We start from the raw sequence: 25928 nt of genomic DNA on the forward strand, positions 1-25928 counted from the left end.
ACATTATTCAAGTGAGCAGTATGAATCAAGATTCTGGCTATCTTGCCAACCAAAATTTCCACATTATTTTTATAGATGAGGGATTGTAATAATTCAAACAGGAGTTTACCAGACTACAGAGGAATATATTTACAAAAGTAAGATCAGAAATAACAAGATTTGTGTACATACTTCCTTACCAACTCTTCTGATTATTTTTGCACAGGGAATAAATTAGAACTAAGATTTGCCTTCCAGAAGGAAAGGGAAGAGAATGAACTAAGCTAGAAAGATTTCCTTGGCAACAAGAATCGGCACTATTCAATCACCTTTTTGTGATTGGAAGCTATCCTACTCTTCTTTTTCCTAAGAGAACCAAGTGACCAAAATCAAATTACTATGCTAAGGGGAGAACAATAATTTTTGCACATTTTTCCTCTAAAAATATCTCATTTAAAAAGAAAATATAATTATATGTGTTCATTTTTATTCTAAACCCAAGCTGACAAGATTTGTAAAGTGTGAATAACTCAAACAAGTACTTTCATATCATAAGTCAGGGATCCCTAACCCCCAGGCTGCAGCCCACTACCTATTTGCAAATTGGCGCAAGTTGAGCTGTGCGCGCCGGCCTACAGTTGGCTTAAGTTGAGCTGTGTGTGCACATGTGCACGCCAGCCCTCTGCTCACACAGCCTGGTTCCCCTATCTCCTCCCACCCCCGGGCCGCCCAGCTGCAAAGGTTGGGGATCGCTGTCGTAAGCTATACCATGGTTTCAAAACTTCTCTTGATCGAATTGCTTTTATGAAGAGTACCAATACAACTTTTAAAGTACTGGATCTACTTCTCTCATACCCAAGTCCTCATGTCCTTTCAGAACTAAAAGCAAACAACCCATCATTTATATTCAAGAGACTGATTAGATCCCAAATATCCTTGGAGATTGTTAGCTCCTCTCCTAAATGAAAACACTTACTTGAGAGGATACACTGAACGATAAACATGCCATGCACACCCAAATTTTTACAAACAATTAATTTATTCAGCTTTAAACTAAGTACACAACTGAAAATAAGAAGATGCATTTGGCACTACCCTATACATGTTATTTCTTCACTGAGTCTCAGGACATGCTGTCCAGGTTACACTGCCGTGTTTGCTTTCCCAACAGGCAGATTATTTAAAAGCATATTATATTCCTTTTAAACAAAGAAAAAATACAGAGTGAATGTATTTTTCAAGTTTGTGTTGTTTTTTGTTTTCTTAAATGGGAGAGAGATTTCAATTCTATTATTTACCATACATTAAAATATACCATTACTTAGGATGGTAGCAAGAGAAAAATATTGGTAAAAAATCAATTCATTCACTAATGATAAATGAATATTAAACCCAAAACTAAATAACTTCATTAATGAGAAACAGCAGTATTATAAACCAGAAGAAATTGGCATTTGAATTGGATACAAAAGCTAAAGCAGTATTTTAACATTGAAAAGTGTGAATCTTTACAAGATAATCTCACAAATGGATTATGTAAAACTTTTGCAAACTATACAGTACTTTGTCAATGCAATGCCTCTACAATTTATACAATCTTTTACATGTATGTAACATGTATTGAACAAGTTGTGAAGTAGTGAGCCAATAGCCACCAAAGTCACAGACCAAAAAGAAATTTGGTGGGGACAGATACAGTACTTCTGTATTTTAATGCAACTTAAATATCTGTTCCAGCATGGAGACATAGAGTGAATGAGGAAAGGTGGGAGTATCAATACAGAACATTTTATTTTAACCATATAACCAGTGGTCTTTAACCACTCAGTATTAACATATTTACATGAAATAAAACAATAGCAAATATCTGTTGTTGTCCATGGGCTCTACTAAATTGGAAAAAAGTAAGCTGTCACTTACAAAACCAGGGAAAGTTAAAGTTCAGTACCTGGATGAAGGATCTTATTGAAAATCTGGCCATGAAACAAAGATTAACAGTATGGATTTAGAAGCTAAGATTTGAGCACAAAGCACTGCATAGCTTGGTTTTGCATGTGAGCTAAAAAAAGAAAGTAAAAATCTTTTTTAAAAAATTGGGATGGTATTACTACCTACACTTATACCCAAGGGTACTATGAAGAGTTGGGCATGCATATTCTTATAGGTTGTGTGCCCAGTTATTCACCTGATATCAATAAACAATCCATTTGAATTTGAGAAATTGCGGTATTAGCCATTCCATAAGGTAGAATTTATCTTAAATACAAGACACTTGCATGGATGTATGAAAGAAAATTACAATTCTCTTATTCATGCAGAGACTTATTACTATGCCAGAGCTTTTTTCTTCAGTTAAACAGAAATCTAACCTTCTTCAAGGGACATACTATATGCAGTTTTAAAAAGGATTCCAAACTTAAGCCTCTGAATTATCGAATCCAAATATTTAGTAAGTTAATATTTAAGTTTCTTTATCTTTACAGAAATGAAGCAGTCTCTTATTTTTCTGAGACTCTGAAAGAGACGGATAATTTGACAATGACAAAAGCCAATCTATCTTCAGCAAGAAGAAGGACATTTGCTTGTTTTAAGCACAGAGCCTGGAATGGAAATCTGTCATCAAAATAATCTATATACTATTTTACTTCCCAATGAAGATTATAAATCTCTCCTGTTCTTCAGAAAGTTGGTGAAGTTTTGGATATTTTATGAGACAGCGTTATTGTAACTATCTTTCTGTATGAACAATTATTTTAAATAGACTTATTTAGGCAGTTTGAATCCTTGGGCACATATTTCTACTATATATATGTATGTATGTTATACCCCAATTACAGATTTCAGGAGTTTTATGCTAGTGGTTCGTTGACTGGAACCACCTATACAAACTATAAGCCTTGAAAATAAATAATAAATAAATGATAACATATGAGTTTATGTATTTACAAACCAAGTTAATTGTGATTTATTTACTAAAATGATAAACTTTATCATGATTGTAAACCAGTTCTGTACAATGGCAAGCAGGTCTCTATTCAATTCAAAGTTCATGAAAGCAAGCACTCTCCAGTTTCTGACCTCATATGAGGCTCTTTTCTTGTTCCTCTTCTGGGGTTCCAGATCAATGAAAATATTTTACACATGGCAATTCATTAAGGTAAGGATTCTTGAATTTTGCAATACCATAATCCCTTGAACGATAAACAAATTTGTTCATCCTTACTCATGAATTAAAACAATGAGTTAAATAAACTCTTTTGATTGATGCATCCCTTTTCCAGATTACTAGATGCTCAGGTTTTGCCATCTTCCCAATGCTACCTGGGCCTTTTCTTCCGACTTTACCTGTGCAAATCTTTAAAAAAATATGACCCCTTTCCAAGTTGCTTGAGACCCCTGTGGGACTGCATTTGAGTTGAGAACTTCTGTATTAAGAGAATAACAAGTAACCAGATTGCCAGTAAAATCAGTGCAGTTGTTCTTCATTATATCAAGGTCACATCCTGTTTACTACCACATGCAAACATGACGCAGTGCTGTCAAAATATTGTCCATACTAGTCTCACATAAAATGTAAATATGGTGTGAACCCCATTTTATCATCACATAAAATAAATATAATGCAAGATGAATGTAAATTGATTTCAAGATAATATAGTGGAAAACTAGAAAAAGTTATCTATGGAGATTCTCAATCATCCAGATCATGGTTACCCAAAGGTGCTTTTCAAAAGGCAACTGGACTTTCTTGGTTTCTACCACACAGTCTTTTCAGCAGTCCCAAGAAGGTTCCACACCTATTTGCACGCTGATTCAGGTCACCCTGAGAGTACAAGTAAATCCCCAAGTGGCCTCAACGACTCTTAAGAGTACTAACAAACAGATGACAGCAAAGAATATAAATTATTCTATTCCCCACCATTCAGTCCAAACTGAAGAGCTTCTAGGACAAGAAATTAAATGTTTTCAAGGGGAAGAAAACCCAAGAAAGTCCAGTTGCCTTTTGAAAGGCACCTTTGGGATAGCAAAAATTATGTTTCAATGTCTTTGACACCATATTCAATACATGCCCCATCTATATTTGATTATTTTCTTTCAATTTAAATCAAAAGGGTAATACATTTTAATTTTATATTTTTAAACGAGAATTCTACAGAGTTTCTTATATGAAGGAAGGAAAAGGCCAGACAGTATTGGTTTCATTTAATGAGTCTAAAAATTACAAGGCACTGTTTGAAAGGTGACATTTTGCTATGTCAAGCTGGATATCAAGAAGACCATTCCAAGATAGCCCAAGGGTACAGATTTTACAACACAGTCTCACCCTTTTATGCATAATAGCATGGTGATACCAAAAGATCTGTAAGGACAAGCAGCTGGTCATCAGTGAATTGTTGCTTATGTTGCTGCCAGTTATCATGGTGAGTTCTCCGGAAATTTGACAATGTCTTTTTTACTGTCATCTGTGTGGAGAAAGACAGAGAGATCTAGGCAATGTATTTAAAACAACTATAAACTGTCTTGTTCTTAAGACTGTGATTCAGCTTTGTAAGTGTAAATATATTATTCAGAATTTTGTTCAAATGTTTTAGGTTATAAAGAAACTTAAATCACTAATAGTGATTTAAGAATTGTGTATATTAGCTCATATATTTCTTTTTATTCTATTCAATAAATTGTTAAAATACAAAAGTTTAACAGATATGTACAACTACATATTTTTGTTTAGTACTGTGTTGTTTTATGTGAGAAGATTATTCCTATTCTCCCCCCTTTTTTTTAATGCATAAAATAAAACTAAGAGATTATTATCAGAATCAAACCAAACTGGCTCTGTAAATGGTTATCTTTGTTAACTAGCTAAAAAGCAAAAAAAAAAAAAAATCTTAAAAAGGTACTATTGAATAATTTCTGTTTTGATCTTTATTACAAACATTTGGTTAAAACAAAACAACCCAAATAGCCAGTACCTATAACAGAAATTTTCTAAGCAGTAGACTAAGCAGCTTCTTCTCAAAAAGTAAGTCATTTAAGAGGCCAAGCTTCAGCATAAGAATTCCAACGATTGATCAAATGAATCATACCTCAATAGGCTGAGGATCATTCAGATGCGCACTAAGATCCATCAAAAGTTGAGGCATCCACGTGGGCACATCATATGGACTGGACAAAATACACGCACTAAGTCCAAGCACGCCAGCATGGCGTTTAACTAAATCTGCAAGAAAAAAGTTGGTAATTCTTCCATGGGACAGGAGTCTTCAATTGGCACAAATAAGAAATAAGCTCCTTCTATCTATGGGGAAAGGGTATGGCAGAGTGGATTTTTACCAGTTCTCTCTGAAGCCCTTTAAACCACTGTCATGCATACACATTTACATGGTTTTCTTTAAATTTCATTGAGCAGATTTTTGGGACTATAAAGGGATGCAAAGAGACGGTTGCAAATCACAATTACATGACTGCAAGAGGCTGCAATATTTATAAATGCGAGCTGCTTGCAAATTACCCAATGTAATCATGTGATTTACAAGGATGGTACAAAGGTTATTGCTTTGAGGATGCATTGGTCACTCTTTTTTTGTGGTTTGACCTAAATTCAATGCAGCTCAGTCATGTCAACTGTCATTCTGAGATTCCATTATTTAGGAAGCTTCAGATTGCTCCCTGTTCTTCCTAATGACAATCTCTAACGCAGGTCCCCCTTTCCTGTGAACTAGACTGCATTGTATGTCAGAAATAACTGGCTGACTCACTTTTAGAAGACCGGATACTTTTCAAATGTTCAAATGTTATGCACAGAAAGGTGGAAAATATGTAAATCAGAAAGCTGAGGTAATACCCCTCTGACAAATCCATTCAGCATGATTTACACCTTCCTGATACCATTCCACCTCCTCCTTACCTGCAGGGGGAATGGTATCCACTACAGTACTGAGGTCTCGTTTTCTTCTCTTTGGAAGTCTCATTTTACAGAGCTGCTCAAAATGAGTCTGCATAGGGTCATCGATCGCCAGGAAGTGGCACTGGAGCAAACCACCCAAAGTGGTAGCAGCCATCTCTCTCACCTAGGATCAAATAAAAGCATCAGTAATAACAGTAAGGGCATCCCTATTTCCACTATATTCTAAATCAGTATTTCTCAACTTCAACAACTTTAAGAAGTGTGGGCTTCTTTTCTGAGAATTCCCGAACAGCTGGGTTGGGGAATTCTGGAAATTGAAGTTGATTTAGCCAATCTTAAAGTTGCTAAAATTGAAAAACACTGTTCTAAATGTGAGAAAGAGGGTGACAGAATTGTACCCTGGCATTATCACATGTACACTTTGTGTACACGTTGTTTGCAAAGTCAATGTTCACTGTATTAAGCAGTAAGACTCTTCATGAGACAGTAGCATCAGGATCACAAGTAAAGTTTCGTTTAAATTCCAGTGAATAGAAAAAGTTATTATGTTAAACATAGAATAGGGTTGGAAGGGACCTTGATGGTTTTCTAGTCTTACCCACTGCCTGTGGCAGGAGGCCCATGGCAGCAATTAGGATCTTAGCATTTTGTTGGACAAGGTCTGGATTTGAAATTCTGAGCAGACACATAGGACAAACTTGTGGCATGGTGAGCCCCATGTGCTGAAAAGAATAAATAGACAGTATTTTTTGGTCTACCTTACACATGAGTGTAAGCCTTGTGATGTTTTTTGAACGATCCCGTAGTAGCTGATGAACACAGAAAGTTTGTTGCATACTGGCTTTTGTTTGACTATGATTATTATTAAGGCATTAAAATGGCATTACAGAAAACAGAATTATTATAGAAAATAAAGTAAATAAAATAAGTCGGTGTTTATTCCATTGTCAAGTATTCTTGGAAGTTATTAGCAGTTCACCTTTTAGCTACATCAGAAATATGTTAATAAGGTGTACAATCTTCTTCATTTCAGAAACCTTGTAACTCATACTTAATATTACAATATTTGTACAAGAAATGGATTTTAGGAGCCAGTTAATTTCTGGTAATTCATTATAGGGTTTTTAATTTTGGTTCTATGGAATTTAAGTAGATTATGTTCAAGGATGAAATTTTATAATTTGCTGAGCAAAATACTGAAATGTATTTCAAAGAGAGGCAGTAAGATAATTATTAATTTGGACTCCAAATTTCTGATTCTGTTATTGGGACATTATCCAAATGGCTTGGTTTTATTATGTACTCAAAGATTGACTAACTGCCTGTGTTTCTAAACCTTTAATATATTCTTAAGCAATGGGATAAGTTACAATATCTTGATAAACTAAAGTACACTTAAAATTCTTATCTCAAGAACTCTCCTAGAGTTCACTGGCCCTAGGATACCGAAAGGCTGAAGAAGCCACATAAAAGTCCTTTGAGAAAACAGATAATGTAGGTTGGAGTGTTAAGTTTTTGCAAATCTCCTTATATTTTCTACCTCAAGGAAGGTCAACTGCTTGAGTTCCTTCCCTGATAGTATTACATTTTCTGTAAATTTTCCCCTTTTCAGGGAAGATGGCTGGCCTATTTGTAGTTCAGGGTTGAAATGAGGGGCCGTTGGTGCTCTCTAAGCTTGGTTGCTTTCTTGTAGATGATTCATTACTCAAAGTAGATAACATTATCAGTGCTAGGTTTTTGTTTTTAAATATTGGGGGTTTTAATTTCTGTTTACCACTCAGTGTCACTTCAGTAAAATGGGTAGCCATATAAATTATATAAATAAATATATAAATTTAATAGATAAGAATGTATTTTTTCCAAACAGATATTCATCAACTTATGATGATTCAAACTTACAATGGTGATGAAAAAAATGGATTTATGACCTATATCTGAATTTAGGACTGTTGCAGTGCCCCCTGAGTTATGTGAACAAAACTTGGACTCTTGGCAGCCAACCTGCACTTACAATCGTACAGGTGCATTCCAGCTTAGTCCCAACTACAGCTGCTCCTGCCAACCTGCATTCCTAGAACTCTACCAATCTACATTCTGCCACCCCAGCTCACTTTCACCATTTTCTTGCTCTCAGTGCTGATAAGGCATGCTGTGGGGAGTCAAAAGCAGTCCCTGAGCAGCAGCACACTGAAACATCTGTTCGCAAAAAGCTCCTGGAGTGCACTGTGTCAAAATGCCCTCTTTTCCATACTCGTAAAGACCAGCCCCAGACTGAGACTAAAAAACAAATGGGAAGAGGATAGTCGAAATGAAACTGCCATTGCAAGCAAATGGGAACCAGGTGGATTTTGGCAGGGTGAGAGTTAATCTCCAACATGCTTCTCTTGCCTGTGGTTATGCTTTTTTTTCTTGACTTTGGATACAACCTCATAGAGGATAAAGTGGCAGGCTGCAGAAATGCAAAGCATGGAAAGTATAAGTCCTTGGCATGAGGAGTGAACAAAATGAATAGCTGTTAGCTCAGCTGATTGAAGGTTAAGGTGCTCTGAAGTAAACTTTTCCAGGCCAACGTAGGACTGCAGGTAGGATGGAAAGTGCACAAAATTTGCTTTAGTTTGAAAAATGGTTCGGGGATAGGCTGGCTCAACAGAGACTGATTGAATAGTGCGTGGGCAGGGCAATCATACCCAAAGGAGCGCTTCAGGGTTCTGCACTCCAGAAGATTTTTGCAAAGAGGCATTTTGGCATACTGTCGTTCAGGGACTACTTTCAACTTTCTTTTTCCACAGCCGAAGCTTAGCCCAGGCTGGACAGACCTTATTAGCAGAGGGAACAAAAAACGGCAAAGGTGAACTGGGATGATGGAGCACCAGGTAGGCAGGATCTCAGAGTGCAGAGTAGTAAGGGCGACTGCGACTAGGACTGGGCTAGGATGACTCAAACTTTCATGGACATGTAAGCAACCCCAGAGCCACATGGTTCTGGGACTGTTTGGTATCCTGCAAGCCAGGATGTAAGGCAACCAAAGGGTAGAGATAGGCAGATGAGGGGCTTGGAGACAGTCCCTTACCTTACTGAAGCTTGAGGCTGGGAGAGACTAAGTCTGGAATGGCTTAGATTGGGGTAGAGTAGATATTGGCTTAATGACTTGCAATTCTTCATTAACAACCACAACAGGGAGTGTTGGTTCATCATTTTAAGTCTCATGGCCTTGCTTTTACAACAGCATCAACTTATGACAGCAATCTTGGTCCCATGTGGTCGTATGTTGGGGACTACCTGAACACATTAATGTTTACACAAAGGATCCAGGTACAGAAGTAGGCTGCCATCTTAGTGCAATTCTATAAACTACATATAAATCCAACAAGGAAATATAATGTAGAAGATGCTTTATCACAGCTTTTAAAAATGTGGTATAGTTCTAAGGTCCAGATAACATAGCAAGAGAGCAGCAGATTTGATTTAGAGAGTATTACCTAGCTTTCCCTAAGGTTTTTTTTTAATGCATCTTTACATTTGGAGTAAGGAAGATTATTGAGACTAGAAAACAACATGCTAACTAATGTTTAATGTTTATGAAATTTAAATATCAATACATCTCTCTGAAAGTCTTTTTTGCTCTCAAATATAAATGTGCATTTACATTATTATTCAGTCATCTAAAATCCAAAGATCTGAGAAAGTGACTGAAAATATGGCTTCCAAAAACTATTCTAAATGAATAGATATAACTTCAAAATGTAAAAAAAACCCCAATTAAATGGATGAGTAAGTGGCAAAGATCAGCCTAGGAAGGATTTACACCCTACAATTGCGACAAAAACCTCTAATTTATATAGAAAATAACAGAGATACAATACAAGGGTAGTGAATCATCATCCTATTAGATCTTGCCTAAAAGGAAAGAAAAACAAATTACAACCTCTGCAATACAGGGGTTTCTATGGCAATATGATTATTAAGATGTTGCACAAAAGCAAGTATTTTGACAATTTTACATTTATTTCAAAATTTACCATGCCCTAATGGGCAGATTAGGCTGTCAAATTTGTACTAGTGGTTGTCACTGCACAGTAATGGAATGAACACAGGCAGTCCTTGCTTAATAACCCTAATTTGAACCAGAATTTCCAGTACATAGTGAAGGTGCAACATTGTTAGATGAAACATATGCCTACACTACTTAGTAATGGTAATTCCAGTAGTCACAGTTGTAGTCATTAGGTCAGGATCATGCTGTCATTAGGCAAAGATATCACACTTCTTCAACTCCCCCAACTTTACTCCATTTCTGCCAATTTGTCACCTTCACTCTGCGATTACCGCCCACAGCTGAAAGTCTTTTTTTCTCCTGCTGCTGACCCAGGGTCCAGGTATTGGTAAGAGTACAGTTTTGGGAGGCATGTGGCAACACAGCAGCATGATGAAGTCTTGTCTGCTGACGGGGACTTGCTGGGCCTGACCAGGGAGGTGGGAGCAGGATGGAGTCAAAGGAAGAGCCTTGTTTTCCACCACTAGGGCAAGGAGAATAGCCCACAGGCCCTTTAAAGTATAGCTTTCCATCTCACATTGGACGCACTCCTAGAGAACCAGCCTGCAGGCTTCAGCAATGGGTGGAGGCAAGCACCAATAAGAGGCTCTCTGCTTGCTTGGCCCAACATTCCTCCTACAAAACCTCAAGAAAGATCAGTTCTCCAGGAGCACTTCCAACACAAGCTGCAGGGCTGTCCTGCTAGGAAGTACTCACCTCTCTGTTTCCTCCAGTTCTGCCATAACCCAACACAATGTCTCCTACACAGTCAAAAACATCATTCAGGGAACCACTCAGGGCAATGGCGTATGCTGCATCTCACTGGTCTGCTAAGCCCTCCATGGTCTTCACGCTATCATTCCTCATGCTCGTAGTAGAAACAGGGCATTTTCCCCTGTAATGCCACCCTGTCTCCACCAACTGTTTCATCCTGCTGCCTCCTCCTTGCTGAGCCCAGCAAGCTTACTTCAAAAGATGAGGTTCTACTGAGTTTACCAGGCACATCCCGGGGCTGTACCCTCAATCCTCAGTACCTGGATGAATCGAATTATCTAGATCTGTTCCAGTCGGGATTCAGGCCCGGGTACAGCACAGAGACAGCATTGGTCGCATTGGTTGATGATCTCTGGAGGGCTCGGGACAGGGGTTGCTCCTCTGTCCTGGTCCTACTAGACCTCTCAGCGGCTTTTGATACCATCGATCATGATATCATGCTGCACCGGTTGGAAGGGTTGGGGGTGGGGGGCACTGTTCTACAGTGGTTCTCCTCCTTTCTCTCTGACCGGTCGCAGTCTGTGTTGACAGGGGGGCAGAGGTCGACCCTGAGGCCCCTTATATGTGGGGTGCCACAAGGATCGGTCCTCTCGCCCCTTCTATTCAACATTTATGTGAAGCCGCTGGGTGAGATCATCCGTGGTTTTGGGGTGAAGTACCATCAGTACGCTGATGACACCCAGCTGTACATCTCCACCCGAGACCACCCCAATGATGCCCTCGAGGTGATGTCCCGGTGCCTGGAGGCCGTACGGATCTGGATGGGGAGGAACAAACTCAGACTCAACCCATCCAAGACCGAGTGGCTGTGGTTTCCGTCGTCCCGATATAGTCAGTTGGCGCCATCTCTGACTATTGGGGGCGAGTCGTTGGCCCCCACAGATGGGGTTCGCAACTTGGGCATCCTCCTGGACTCACAGCTGTCTTTTGAAGAGCATATGACGGCCGTAGCCAGGAGGACTTTTTATCAGGTTCGCCTGATTCGCCAGTTGCGTCCCTTTCTGGATCGGGACTCGTTACGCACGGTCACTCACGCCCTTGTCACCTCACGCCTGGATTATTGTAATGCTCTCTACATGGGGCTCCCCTTGAGAAGCACCCGAAGGCTCCAACTGGTCCAGAATGCGGCCGCGCGGGTGGTAATGGAAGCAATGTGGCGCTCTCATGTAACCCCCCTCCTGCGCGAGCTGCACTAGCTCCCAGTGGTCTTCCGGGTGCGCTTCAAGGTTTTGGTTACTATCTTTAGAGCGCTCCATGGCTCAGGACCAGGGTACTTACGAGACCGCCTCCTGCCACCAATAGCCTCTCACCGACCAGTTCGCTCCCATAGAGAGGGACTCCTCAGGGTGCCGTCGGCCAAACAATGTCGACTGACGGCCCCCAGGGGGAGAGCCTTTTCTGTGGGGGCATCTACCATCTGGAACGGGCTTCCCCCGGAGTTACGAAACATCCAAGATTACGCATATTCCGCCGTGCCCTGAAAACATTTCTATTCCAACAAGCTGGTCTGGCCTAACTCTCCCTTTTTAATTGGCTTTTAAACTGGCTTTTAAATTGGGTTTTAAACCTCTTTAGATAAATTTGGATGTTTTTAATCTTTGAGCCTAAATTACTTAATCTGTTTCTTAATAGTTTTTAACTTCTATATGTATTTGTATTTATTATGGCTGTTCACCGCCCTGAGTCCTTCGGCAGTAGGGCGGTATACAAATATGAAAAATAAATAAATAAATAAATAAACCAGCACATGAATCCTAGACCAGCAGGAGGAAGGAGAAAATGGCGAAGGTCAGATGAGGGTCAGTGCCAGGGGGAAGCAGGGTTGGCAGAGGACTGCCTGGCAGTCAAAACGGGAATGATATGGATGAGTGATAGGTGGGGGTGCTGAAGCGCCCCTGTGGTTGTAAGTACAGGTGGGCTGCCAAGCAGTTAAATTTTGATTACATGCCTGGGGCACTGAAATGGCTGTAACTTCAAGAACAGAATATAATTACCATTCATTCAGCACTGCCATAACTTTGAACTTCTGCTGAACAATTGGTTGTTAAGTGAGGACACCTCTAAATAAATATAAAAGAGAGTAAATTGCTCTCTTTTATTTATGAGTGTTTTAAAGGGCAGTTTCAGGAGCCTGCCTGATTATCTAGCACTGGAATAAGAACTGAATATTTCAAATTTCAATGTTACTTATAAATTTGTTTTTTTTTTCAAACTCTGACATCCATAAAGTATATGGCCCCATATTGATAGATATTAATACTTTTGTCAGAAGCAGTAGTGTTATTCTTACAGTGACAAAATTAAGCACAATTGTAAAACAGGATAACAAATATGGAAAAATATTTTCCATCAAAAGTTTCATCAAAATTTTACATCAGTTTGATTAACAGGCATGACAAAAGGACCTGAAGTATTGAATTAATTTCTTATTATCGACAATTGCACAGAAGATCTTGCATTAGTGTGGCACTAACACTCCTATTTTATTTCCAACAGAGCTTTCTCATTGCTAGTCGAGACTAAATATTAAGTGGAAAATCCACAATCTTTGATTAGACTTTACTTCAATTAGACAAAGGAATAAAATTTATCTTGCAAGCTCAAGGCAGATGAAGGATGGCTTGCAGTATAAACAATATATCAGGATGGCAAAATCAAATTCAGAACTGCTTTAATGAGATCTGTTCCGCTTCTCATCTTCAAAAGGAATCTTCTACACATCTGGGTACCAAGAAGTAGCATCCTTATGAATTTTGACTGTATCCCTTTAGAAGGGATTGCATTGAGAAAACTGTTACATCTCCAATACCTATTTCATACAACATTTTATTATCTGGTATCAGCAGGTGGAATGTGATAAGCAAGGGTATTTCATCTAACTATATAATAATTAAATAGTATTTGGTACTAGTACAAAGCAAAGCATATCAGAACAAGTATATAATATATACTCAGTATATATTAAGAGTATAATAATATACTCAGTGATAAGCATCTTTAGTCACTGATTTCAATTCTTACTAAGTTAAACATATATTTCTTTTAAGACTTAGTACTCACAAAAAATATTCTTTTTAAATCTAAAACCTAATGGATCATTAAGGAATAAATGTATAGCCAGTGCTGGAAAACTTTTACTGAGCAATGGAGAGGTTACTAGTTAAAATTGTGATGAACTATCATTTAGGAAGAGCAATAATAAGAAAATATTGGACTGCTATAGCAAATCATCATGGATTGTGTTTAATTTGCTCACCAAGCACACGTATCATATCCAAGCCTATGGTTCCACATTTATTCCACAAATAAATATTTCACAAATTGTAAAAAAAAAAAAAAAGTAGGAGCACAAGAATGTGTTCACCTCAAGCTGTTCATCTTCCAATAGTTTTATAACCAGCCATCTGATGTTGTTCACAGCTTCTTCATTGTTTAAGAAGATAAAAAGATTATAAAATACCATAGTCTGGAGGTAGGTTAGCACAGTATATCTAGCATGCCAGGAATTACTCTTTGCAATCTATAAAAAGATAAAAAGAAGAGTCCAAAATAATAAAACCACAGAAATTAGAAAAGTAAAGTAGAATACAGCCTAAATCAAACTGTTGATTTCCAAAATTATATTTCAGAATTCATCTATAATAGTTGATGATTTTTAAACATTTTGTAGTTAATATGCTTGAAATTCCAAACAATTTTTCATCTCACAGATTACCGCTAATCTCTCTCTCCTCTACTTGTTTTCCCTTCCCCCTCAAAGGCTAAGTGTAACCTTAAACATGAAAACAATTGCACACCTCTGCTCTACGATGTCAGTCCTTAACCTGCTACAGTGTAAGGAGTACATGCCCCCAAACATATAAATTACAATTTCCTTTGTCTTTCAACATATTTTCCCCTCCTTTGACCAGGTTGAATTTGTTAAGAAAGATTGCTTATAGTAGTCCACATTTACAAGCTGCAGTTGGAACTGGCAACTTCACTGCTAAGCGATGTCATAAAGTGATATATCACATTACCATAATGTCTTATAATGTCAATTCTGGCTGCAGTCATTAAGTGCTCACCCATGGCCATTAAGTATAACATCAGGTGACTGTGACTTGTGACGGTCTGTCAGCTTCCCCATTGACTGCTTTTCAGAAGCTGGCTGTGAAGGTCGCAAATGGTGATCACGTGACCGTGGAACACCATGATTGTCCTAGTTGCAATGCACCAGAATTGTGATCACATGACTATGGAGTCTTAAATCTCCTTTTTCAGTACTGTCATAATTTCAAATGGTTGCTGAAAGAGCAGTTAGTACTTAGAATTAGACTTATTAGATAGGTCTCTTCCAATGGTGAAATCCAAATTTTTTTACTATCGGTTCTGTGGGCGTGGCTTGGTGGATGTGGTGTGGCTTGGTGGGCATGACAGGGAAAGGGTACTGCAAATCCCCATTCCGTCCCCACTCCAGGTGGAAGGATATTGTAAAATCTCCATTCCCACCCCACTCTGGGGCCAGCCAGAGGTGGTATTTGCCGGTTCTCCGAACTACTCAAAATTTCCGCTACTGGTTCTCCAGAACTAGTCAGAACCTGCTGGATTTCACCCGTGGTCTGTTCCCAAAAACTAGGGGACTCTGAGGTCCCTGAGGGTTTTCCTGAGAATCTGATTGGATGGGGTCAAAGGATGCTTTGGCCATGTCCTATAATGGGCAAGTAATGGAATGGATAAATTAGGCTGGATTGCCCCTATATGGACTCTCAGTGTGTGTTGATTCTGGATTCTTGGTCTTCTGAGGAAGTGTTGTGGTCCGCCAGCAGCCTGCCAAGCTGGCAGCGGAGTCAGACGAGGCTGAGGAGGTGATGAGGCTGAGGAAGAACATGGTCCAGTCCTGGAGGCTGGGGAAGGCCCAGATGAGGGCTCTACGTCGGAGGCAGAGATGGGGCCAGGGCCATCGGGGAGTGATATGCGGACTCCGGAGCCTCCAGAAGCTGACAGTAGAGAGGCAGAGGAACAGGAGGAGCCTATTCCTAGTGCACATATGAGAAGAGCTGCCAGAAGGCAAGAGCAGCTAAAGCAAAGCAGACAACTCAGGAGTAAGGCCAAGAGATGATTGGCCCCTTCCATAAGGCTTAAAAGATCAGCAACAGCTCTTGGGTTTTTTGTCGGAAAACAACATTGATAAACTTGGCTCTTATCTTGCTCAGCATCCTCTGTTTCTGAACTTTTGCCAAGAGAAGCTTTTGGCAGTTTGCCTAATTATACCAAGGTTGGTGATAAGACTTTATGAAGACTTTGTTTGATTTAGTTTGGACTACGCTGAGAATGAGTTAATTCTCAGCTGTTCTAATAAAGTCTGTTTGTTTTCGAACTGTTTGCTTTAATACTGACTACTTGGGCCTGGGCCACAACAGGAAGTCCAGGGACATGAAATGCAAGAGATGCATAGAGGAGGGGTGTCAAATTTGCGACAACACGTTGTCACATGATGTATTGTAACTTTTCCCCCCTTTGCTAAAACTGGGGTAGCTCATGATGCATCTGGCCTGCGGGCCATGAGTTTGACACCCCTGGCCTACAGTGTTGTTGGAGAAAATTGAAGAGCAAATCTAACTGAACACAAGAACCCATTTTGGGGATTACATCATGGCAATCTGAATATCAAAGCATGATTATTTTTCCACTTATCACAGACAACACCTGTGATATTTAGTTGTCGATGGGTTTGTTTAAAGTGACCTATTTCCTGCTGCAAAGGACAACCTTTTTCCCAAAACAGAGATTTGACACTTCAGTAGGGATATGTTTGTCCTTTATTATAATTCAACTAAGTGAATTGCTTCATTCCTGTCAGAAAAGGTTAATAATTTTACAATGGGTTACTCATGTGAATATGATAGAATTCTTTATTGGCCAAGTGTGATTGGACACACAAGGAATTATAATATTATTATTATATTATTATTATAATATAATACGTCCCAAAGTATTCACTGAGTTACAATCTCATTATCAGAGGAATTCTATGAAGTCAGACAAGGTTTGGGCTACAGATGTTCTCTATTTTTGTATTGCTAGCTGAAATGCACTAAAACCCAGAGAATATATGCCATAGATATGTTTCCCTATACAATATTCTATTATATTTCAGGTATTTCGATAATCAACAAAAACTTTGCAGTCTCTTGTGTATTCAGATCAAATATGTTTGCTAACAGTTTTTCAGCACTGATATCAAAAAAACTACTAACACAAGATTAAATATATATAATTATGCTGTTTAGAAAATCAGTTTAAAAAGTATCACATACTTGTTTTAGCACCTGAAGTACCAAAGGCACTTGTTGAGGATATAGCAATCCCTGAGACATTAATGATAAGCACATTTTAGCATCTCTCTTCAATTCATCATAGCTATGATCATTTTCTACAGGCGCAATCTGTGGAAACAAGTAGATGAAAGGTTAGTAGCAACTAATGAAGTCTTGAAACTGAATAAATGCAAGACGCATTGAGAAACTGCAATTTAAACTCTCTAAGAAAACTAATATAATTAATAAAGAAGCTAAAACTCCTAAAATGCTACACAGATAGTCCTCAATTTACAACCACAATTCAGCCCAAAATTTCTGTTGCTAAGTAAGACAGTTGTTAAGTGATTTTTCCCCATTTTATGACTTTTCTTGACACAGTTGTTAAGCGAATAATTGCAGTTGTTAACTTAAAAACACGGTTATTAATTGACTCTGGCTTGTCAGAAGGTCGCAAAAGGTGATCTGATGACCCAGAAACACTGCAACTGTCATAAATATGAGTCAATTGCCAAGCATCTGTATTTTAATCACATGGCCATGGGGATGTTGCAATGGTTGTAAGTGTGAAAAACAATCCTAAATCACTTTTTTCAGTGCTGTTGTAATTTCGAATGGTCACTAAATGAACTGTTGTAAATCAAGGACTAGCTGTACTGGGATGGACTAAAATATAAAATATTTCTGCAATATGCAGAAAGCAATTCAAACTAGTATGTCATTAAAATATAGCTAAAAAAATTTAACTGTAGTTAGTGACTCTAAATAGTTAATTCACACAGGTATCTGTCAATATGAAAATATCCAATCAAAATCTGGAAACTCATAATTACATGAGAAGAGATTTAAAAAGCAAGGATAATACTAATAGGTACAAGCAAAACACCTTATTTCAGACATGCATTCTCAAATATTATGTTTTTTATTATGTCTGGGATGTTTTGAAATTTCCATAGTAAGCAACCTTTTTGCATAGACTTGAAACTAAAACCAATGTGAGCAGGACCAACAGCTGGAAGTCTGCATCCTAAAGTGGCAATCTTTAAAAGATTTCCCTGCAGTGTTTTCAAAGGTTATGCATCAAATGAATAAGGAAATGTTTAGAAGAAATGGCAACCAATTCAAACATTTAATGTAATTTGTATAATGGGTTGTCTATGTGGCCTGACTTTCTGTACATGCTATTTGTTTAAATGAAGTCTCATTCACACATTATTAAAATGTTAAGTGTTACTGGAAAAGCACCCTTGTCATCTAAACAAATCAAGCTGTATATCAAACTACATACCTTGAAAAACAATGGCAAAAGCTGAAGCTGTTCTGTAACAGCTGTAGAAAAAGCTCTCCCTGCACTTGCCATCAACCACTTTAGAACTGTCAAGTAAAAAAAACAGACAAGCATATTTCTCAATTCAAAGACAAAGAACAAAACACAACTTCATCTCTTCTGAACAATTTTTCCTTTAAATGGCATTTCACCACCAGTGAATATTTATTTAGGTTCTCACACATTTAACACAAGCACCTACTAGTTTTCAGTAGTTTAATGCCCTGAGTTCGTTCATCTTCCTCTCCAACTCCATTTTCTTCCAAAACATGATTCTGAATTTCTTCATCCACTTCCATAAGAGGTTTGAGTTTTTCAAGTATTCGAGAAGTGAAGTCATGGACACGGGGAGACTTTGTTAGTGCAGTATTTGGTAAAGAAATATCTATCATGAAGATGTATGTCAAAACACTGCATAAAACACAAGAACGCACTTTTAATTTAGTTTCATGCCTTAAAGACTGAATTCAAACTAACCAAATCACTTTGCCTTGTTCTTATTTCTGGAGTACATATAAACAAAATGACAATTTTCTGGGATATCTAAAGGTTGAAAAACATATGACGTAGTGTAGTCTTAATACTAACCTTCCTATCCTCTCTCTGACATTTTTATAAACTTGGGTGAGCTTAGGCTCTAGGTATTTCAGCAATCTGTGCAGCAGTTCTGGCACTCGCCATTCTTGTTGCGCAAGGCCCCCTTGCAAAACATACAGACGACTAGAAGGTAAAAAGAAGAAAAAGTTAGTGAAGTGATGGTGCCTTCAAAAGTGTACTTCCATCTTCTGCAAAGATAAGGCAAAATCCAAATGCCTTACCCTGCTCTTGTTTATAAAAAAGACAGTGATTCTATGTTTAGCTAGTGAAGAGTGGGCTAATTAGCCACTATGCCATGTGTTTTTAAAAAGTTGATCATATCAGAACTTACATCAAGCAAATGAACTATTCAATTTTGGGTTCTAACCTGTATTAGTATTTATTATGTACATAGCATTATAATTTTTTGCATGTACATATAAGTGTAAATACACTCTGTCACTGTAGTGTACACTTAAGGGAAGAAATATCTAGCTCCTGATATAACAGTAACTGTAAATGCTTAACTATCTACCCTAACTTTCTGAAAAATCTTGCTGATTTTTATCAACTATACTCAGATGGTGACCAAAAGATACAAATATAAAGACATCAGGACCAGTGGGTGTCAACAACTTTTGCTTAAAATGTTGCTAAGCAAATCAATAAGATTTAAGCATATTTTCCATAGCCACCTAAATAGCTGCTATAATCACTTATAACAGAATATCAGAAATAACAGGGTCGGAAAGGACCTTGGAGGTCTTCTAGTCCAACCCCCTGCACAGGCAGGAAACCCTATACCATTTCAGATAAATGGTTATCCAGTCACTTCTTAAAAATTTCCAGTGTTGGCGAATTCACAACTTCTGGAGGCAAGTTGTTCCACTGATTAATTGTTCTAACTGTATGCATGGCAACTCAACTGCTATTCTGATTATTATCATATTGTTAAAAGCATAGCAAGCACAAATAAATGTTCTATTTTCATCCATGCTTTGACTAATAAATGAGAAAATGTTTTTTTCCTTACCATGCATCAACAAATGATCCTCCTTCACCATTCAGTGGCGACTCCAATAATAATTCAAACAACCAGTGCAATTTCCTGGGATCTCTGCTCTCCTGTATTTATATTTTTTTAAAGGAAAAAGGGGCAAAATCATTTCCTCAAAACATAAATCTTAATGTAACTTGCTGGGAGACATTTCAGCATCAAACATTGATACTGTATTTCACTGTGCATTTATAACATAACTATGCTTTTTCAATAAATTCCATAGTTACCCTAACCCAAACCCAACAAAAAATTCTTCAAAATAAAACCTCTACAGTATTAGAATTCTGAACATACATATATATAATCAATGTAACAAATCATTATAAAAGAATTTCCATTCCTCTTTCTAGATAAAAACTAAAATTAGAATAGTCAAAAGCTATAATCTATTTTCAGTATAGCCTATTTTCCCCATATTCACAGACAAAGCCACTGTTAGAAGAATGGAGAATGCTTTCATAACATGGCAGAGTGAAAAATAATATACAAGACTTACACATGATGTTGCTATACATGTCCCCCAATCATTGTAAGTTTCTACTGTAATATTGGATAAAGCTGTCCTAAGAAGTGGACAGAGAACTTTCCAAAGATTCTCCACCTATACATAATGATGAGAAAAACAATGTAATACAAGGCACCTGCAATTCCAAACAATTTTGTTTTTATAGAGTGGAATACATATAAGCAAAGTCTATTTCGGTCAGAATTCATACACCTTAGTTTTAAAGGAACCAAAAAACACCACATACTGAAAGCATAGGCTGTGTTAATACTGTAGTTCAGAAAGCAAGACCGAAATATCTGTTCCATATTTAAACATCCCTAATTTCAAACTAATTATTTAGATGTGTGTGTGCCTTCAAATCAATCTTTACTCCTGGAAAAGTCCCTGCTGTTTTCATGGAAGTGCCATTGCCTGCTTCCTGGGACTGAGAGGGAGAGTAACTTTTGATTGGTTCATTTGTCTAATTTCGATAGCCGCCCATTTCAATCAATGACCCTGGGCAGCTTACGATTCGAAAAAAATATTACAATTAAAATACCAAAAATATTTTAAACAATAAAAACAATAGAAACATCCAAATTAAAAATATTGTTTAATGACTGTTCAAAGTTACAACAGATTAAAAAAAAGTTACTAAAGAAATGTGTGTTTGAAATTAAACACACACACACGTGTGTGTGTGTGTGTGTGTGTGTGTGTGTGTGTGTGAGAGAGAGAGAGTGTGTGTGTGTAGGAGAGAGAGCGATCATGTGACCCTGGATTGGTGCAGCAGTCGTAAATTCAAGGATGGGTCACAAGTAACCTTTTTAAAAATCTGTCAAGGGCCACACACATATATAAAACGTTCAAGTATTTATGTAATAAATCCCTCAGATCAATATACCCTGTTTCCCCCATAATAAGACATCCCCTAATAATAAGCCCAATCGGGCTTTTGAGCGCATGGCAATAAGACCAAGCGCTTATTTCAGGGTTCAAAAAGATATAAGACAGGGTCTTATTTTCGGGGAAACACAGTATGTACATGAAAACCACCTATTCCAGGCAAAGGAAAACATACTTTTCTTCAGTAATTCAGAATAATTCTGGTATATATAAGATCTGAATCAAATATATTTGCAAAATTCATAGAAATGTGCTCTACCTTTTCAAACGTCCAGTGTTTAGACCCTCTTATCAAACCAGCTATAATTTCAGCCACACAGCGTTGAGGACTTTCATGGGAATCTTCAGCAAGACGTTCCAAGTGTGGTTTCAATATAGGTAAGAAGGTATCATCAAAATTTCTGAACAGACCCTAGAGAAATAATACACAAATTTGATTTTAAGCCTTAATGCTTCTTATTACATTTACAAAACGGGCTAAATTGTTCTAAAATGATAAATATGTTTTAAAATGTTGAATATCAACAGTAATTAGAGGGAAAGGAATTTTTCCAAGTCACAAGTGTTCTGCATATATTTAATGCCTTTTTAATGCAATTTACCATAAACACTAATTGGGCCTACCATTTTCAAAGTTAAATGATATACAAACCATTATTAAGAGAAAAGCACTGAAAAGCTTTAGAAAAAAGTAGTACATTTTACCATTGTCCCTAAATTATAATCTGGAAACCACATTTCCACAATTCCACATAAGTCTGAAAATTTGATTATTAAGATGTGAGGGAAATTATAAAACAATGAAACTGTATCAGAAAACCTCACTGCCTTTACACAAGCTAAACTGAGTGTAGTGTAAATGAACAAATGAGTGTGCCTGCATGTTATATGTGAGAAGGTAGTTTTTATGTTAGTTTTGCAACCATTCTAAATGGCTCTCATTATGAAAGTCTTACAGAAGGCAATACACTGAATATGATGGATTGGTTTCAATAGCGTGGCAGTTGATCAGACTTTCTTATTATCTTGTCTTATCTGCCATTAAACTAAATTTCTCCAATCTTGACAGAATGGAAAACTCTGGCTGTATACAAGCCGGAAAGAACAGTGTGTAAAGAAGGGCACTTGAGGCAGAACTTTTTTATAAATTATGATTGATAAAATTTTGATAAACCCCAGAATCAGAGCAATATTTGTGATAGAACAATCACAAAGGCTTAACTGCATGGATTTTTTGTTAAACAGCTTTATACATGGCTCAACATATTTCCTAGAAAAGAAACAAAATATTAGATAATCATTTACCTTAAAGAGGCAAAACCTTCGTGGATTAAATTTATCTTTTCCTTTTCTGTCTTCTAAAGAAAGAAACTTGATTAACTGCTCAACAAAATTAGGATCAGAAAAGTGATCATAAATGACTTGCTCTGCCTATAAAATAAAATAAACAATAATATAAATAGAATTAGAAATTGCTTACCATATCTGTTGGAAAAATATATATGGACCCCATAATTAGATACTTTAATCTTTAGATCAGAAAACCTGAAAAAATGTATAACTGATAAATTCTTGCAAGAACAAACTGTTCTTTAATTGTCAGCCTTAGAACACCTCATGCTCTCATTTTCTATGGTGCTGATGATGATGTCATCCATTCAGACTCTTGGGGGATTCTAGGGACCAGGTCTCTCCACATCTTCTGATCTTGGACTACTTGAGTTTTTCTATGCTCTGGCTGGTGTCACTTTAATGATGTCCAGTCACTGTGTTCTTTCGTGGGCTGGTTTCCTTTTATCACTAAGTCTTCCAAATATAATTGCTTTCTCCAGTGAGTTCCCTCACATGACATGGCCAAAATAAGTGAGACATACAGTTTTGCAATTGTGAATATGATCTCGTTTTCTATAGAAAACTAAAATTGAATAAATATTTTTATACCTCATCTTCCTATTCCCAATTCAAAGAATTTGTGACCTGAGAAGGGACTTATTAATGTGCTGCAGAAATCAGTGTGACACTATGGTAAATTGAACCCCCACCCCACCCCCACCCTGGAAAAAAAACCTTCTGGAAAGAATCCAATCAAAAACTTCCATATATAAATGGTAATAAGAACAATAGCCAGTTTAGGAATTCAGGTAATTGGAAATCATATTTCAAAGAAATCACTATTATACCAGTGCTTAAGATATTTAACTCTCACTTTAAAAAAATCAAAAGTAAATTCATTTTTCCTAATGTAGACTGACACATGTATGCAAAACCACATGATTTCTCCAAACACCGTTACTTTTTAGCTGCCTGTTCATTGTGTGAATAGATTCCAGGCAAACAGAAAATATTATTATATATTAGGCACAAAGATATAAAGAGTCAGGAGATACATCTATGATGATTCACATAATAATTTCTTCATACTGTATTTTGATATAAGCACTAGGGCTGTACAATCCAAGCACATAATTGATTCTATTAACATATTATTATGTGCATTTGAATTTCAGTACTCTGGAATTCAGAAAACTTTGAATAATTTAAGTCACTCTAAGGTTATAAAACAAAGGGGGGAAGTATATGCTGAAAGTGAAATATCAGACCAAGAGAAATTGTGAGCACATTTTTAAAATATAACATCACCTCTGAAAGTTCCTTTCTACTCCTCCCAAGTTTTGGTTGCTCTTCTGCAGAAGCATAGATTTCCATATTTCTAGAAATTGTAAGGGAAAAAAGTGAGACAATTTAAAACAATATTGAATGGCAAAATAAAAAGTACCACTTCCTGGTTCACTGTTTCAAAGTCACAATTTAGCAAGTACAAATTCAGATTCACATCTTTCTAACCTTTGTATTACCAAATATAGAAAGCGTAAAGGATTTAATATGCGGAAGAAATAAATGACTGCTCTAGCAAATCAAGCATAAGCAGGACAAGGTTTGCATCAGTAAGGCAACTTGAATGAAAGCTATGAACTGACTCTACTGACTTTCACACTATAGAAGAGGACAGGAGGACAGAAGCCAATACTTACTTAGGCCAAGTGTAGTATCCCCAATGTGTTTTTTCCACAAAATGGCAGGCCTCCCAACTTTGTTTAGTCTTTGGTAAACTAGCACTCTCATAATGCAGCCATTGGTTATCAGATCTGTCACCTGCCTGGATATTAGAAGGCTGTGGGGATCCACCTGTTTGTGAAAGAGAAAAATGCTTTTCTTCTTAAATTTATCAGTAGATGCTTGATATTCCTATTTTCTTTTCTTTTTTTTCTCTTTCAAAATTTTTTATTGTGTTTTTTTCATTTTCCAAAATTCCAATACATAATCGATCAGACAGTGTTACTTTTCCCACACAAAACAGGTTAATTATTCCTGTATATTCTATAGCTCCTAAATATATATATGTATCTTAAACTTTATACTAGTCTTTATCCATTTTTAATTCGGTTATCAATCCACCTGTACCAATTATCCCACACCGTATAGTATTCAGAATCCTCTTTTTCATTTAGTTCTAATGTTAGTTTATTCATTTTGGCACAATCGAATATTTTTTGAATAATGGATTCCTCTGGTGGTATATTGTTTCCTTTCCACTGTTGTGCATACGTTATTCTCGCTGCTGTATGTATATGATTAAATATCCTGGTTTTTTGTCGTATTTAGTCTTTAGTACTCCCAAGAGAAAAGTTTCTGGAATCAATTCAATTTTATTATTAATTAATTCTTGTAGCCAATTTTGTATTTTACTCCAATACCTCTTCGCTTTTTTTTCTGGACCCACCAATAGTTTGTCTAATGGATTTGCTTCCACCTCGATACCAAATTCTTCTATGTCTTTTTTGTATCTGGATTGTATCTGCAGGTATGGCCACCAGTCGATATGTATTCCCTGCTCACCTAGGATCTGATTACTTTTGAGTTTTCCTTGATTGTCTAGGAGCTCTTTATATCTAATCATTTTGCTAATCTCTATTGTATTGGGATATATCATAGCTTCCGTGGTTGATAGCCAATTCGGGATTTTCATATACTGTTTCCTTCTAATTTCTTCCCATGTTTGTATTAATGCTTCTCTAATCTTATGTCTATGAAAGTATGTTTTTGTCTTGTTCTTTTTGTTCTACATAAAGGCGTGCCACCCTCTTTGTAGGTCATGTCCTTCCAAAGTTAGGATTCTTTGATTTCTTAGATTGACCCAATCTCTTATCCACACTAGGGTGGCCGCTTCTTTCTTTTTTTCTTTTCTTTTCTTTTCTTTTCTTTTCTTTTTTTCTTTTCTTTTCTTTTCTTTTTTTCTCTTCTCTTCTCTTCTCTTTCTTTCTTTCTTTTCTTTCTTTTTCTTTGTTTCTTTGTTTCTTTCTCTTTCCTTCTTTCTTCTTTCTTTCTTTCTTTCTTTCTTTCTTTCTTTCTTTCTTTCTTTCTTTCTTTCTTTCCCAAGCCAGAAGTCCAAAACCTCCCCTACATCTACTGTCCTGTAGTGATCACAATTTTATTCTTGCTTTTTTCCCAGCCCAGATAAATTTCCTAATAATTTTATTTTCTGTGAAAAAAATTTTTATCCAAAATAATGGGTATTGTTTGA

The 25928-nt window shown here is 37.0% G+C and overlaps 1 protein-coding gene across 4 annotated transcripts in view; it reads right to left on the minus strand.

Annotated features, from left to right (window-relative positions):
• PSME4 (proteasome activator subunit 4) overlaps positions 1 to 25928 on the minus strand; it is a 101461-nt gene that overhangs the window by 1480 nt on the left and 74053 nt on the right. For 2 of the 4 annotated variants that reach the window (XM_034427379.3, XM_034427375.3), the window contains 14 exons: positions 24379 to 24532; positions 23987 to 24056; positions 22652 to 22777; positions 21606 to 21758; positions 20450 to 20554; positions 19927 to 20018; positions 18906 to 19037; positions 18520 to 18728; positions 18279 to 18364; positions 16991 to 17119; positions 14056 to 14211; positions 5885 to 6047; positions 5064 to 5197; positions 4166 to 4442 (listed from right to left, as the gene is read on the minus strand). In XM_034427379.3, the coding sequence (XP_034283270.1) occupies positions 4308 to 4442; positions 5064 to 5197; positions 5885 to 6047; positions 14056 to 14211; positions 16991 to 17119; positions 18279 to 18364; positions 18520 to 18728; positions 18906 to 19037; positions 19927 to 20018; positions 20450 to 20554; positions 21606 to 21758; positions 22652 to 22777; positions 23987 to 24056; positions 24379 to 24532 (1844 nt within the window). In that variant the 3' untranslated portion in view covers positions 4166 to 4307. Of the gene's footprint in view, positions 1 to 999; positions 3405 to 4165; positions 4443 to 5063; positions 5198 to 5884; positions 6048 to 14055; positions 14212 to 16990; positions 17120 to 18278; positions 18365 to 18519; positions 18729 to 18905; positions 19038 to 19926; positions 20019 to 20449; positions 20555 to 21605; positions 21759 to 22651; positions 22778 to 23986; positions 24057 to 24378; positions 24533 to 25928 lie in introns of those variants that run through there. The other 2 variants (XM_087883290.1, XM_087883289.1) reach the window with 2 other exon arrangements.

This window comes from Pantherophis guttatus, chromosome 1 (assembly GCF_059756535.1).
Source record: "Pantherophis guttatus breed Tessera chromosome 1, ASM5975653v1, whole genome shotgun sequence".
Classification (NCBI taxonomy): domain Eukaryota; kingdom Metazoa; phylum Chordata; class Lepidosauria; order Squamata; family Colubridae; genus Pantherophis; species Pantherophis guttatus.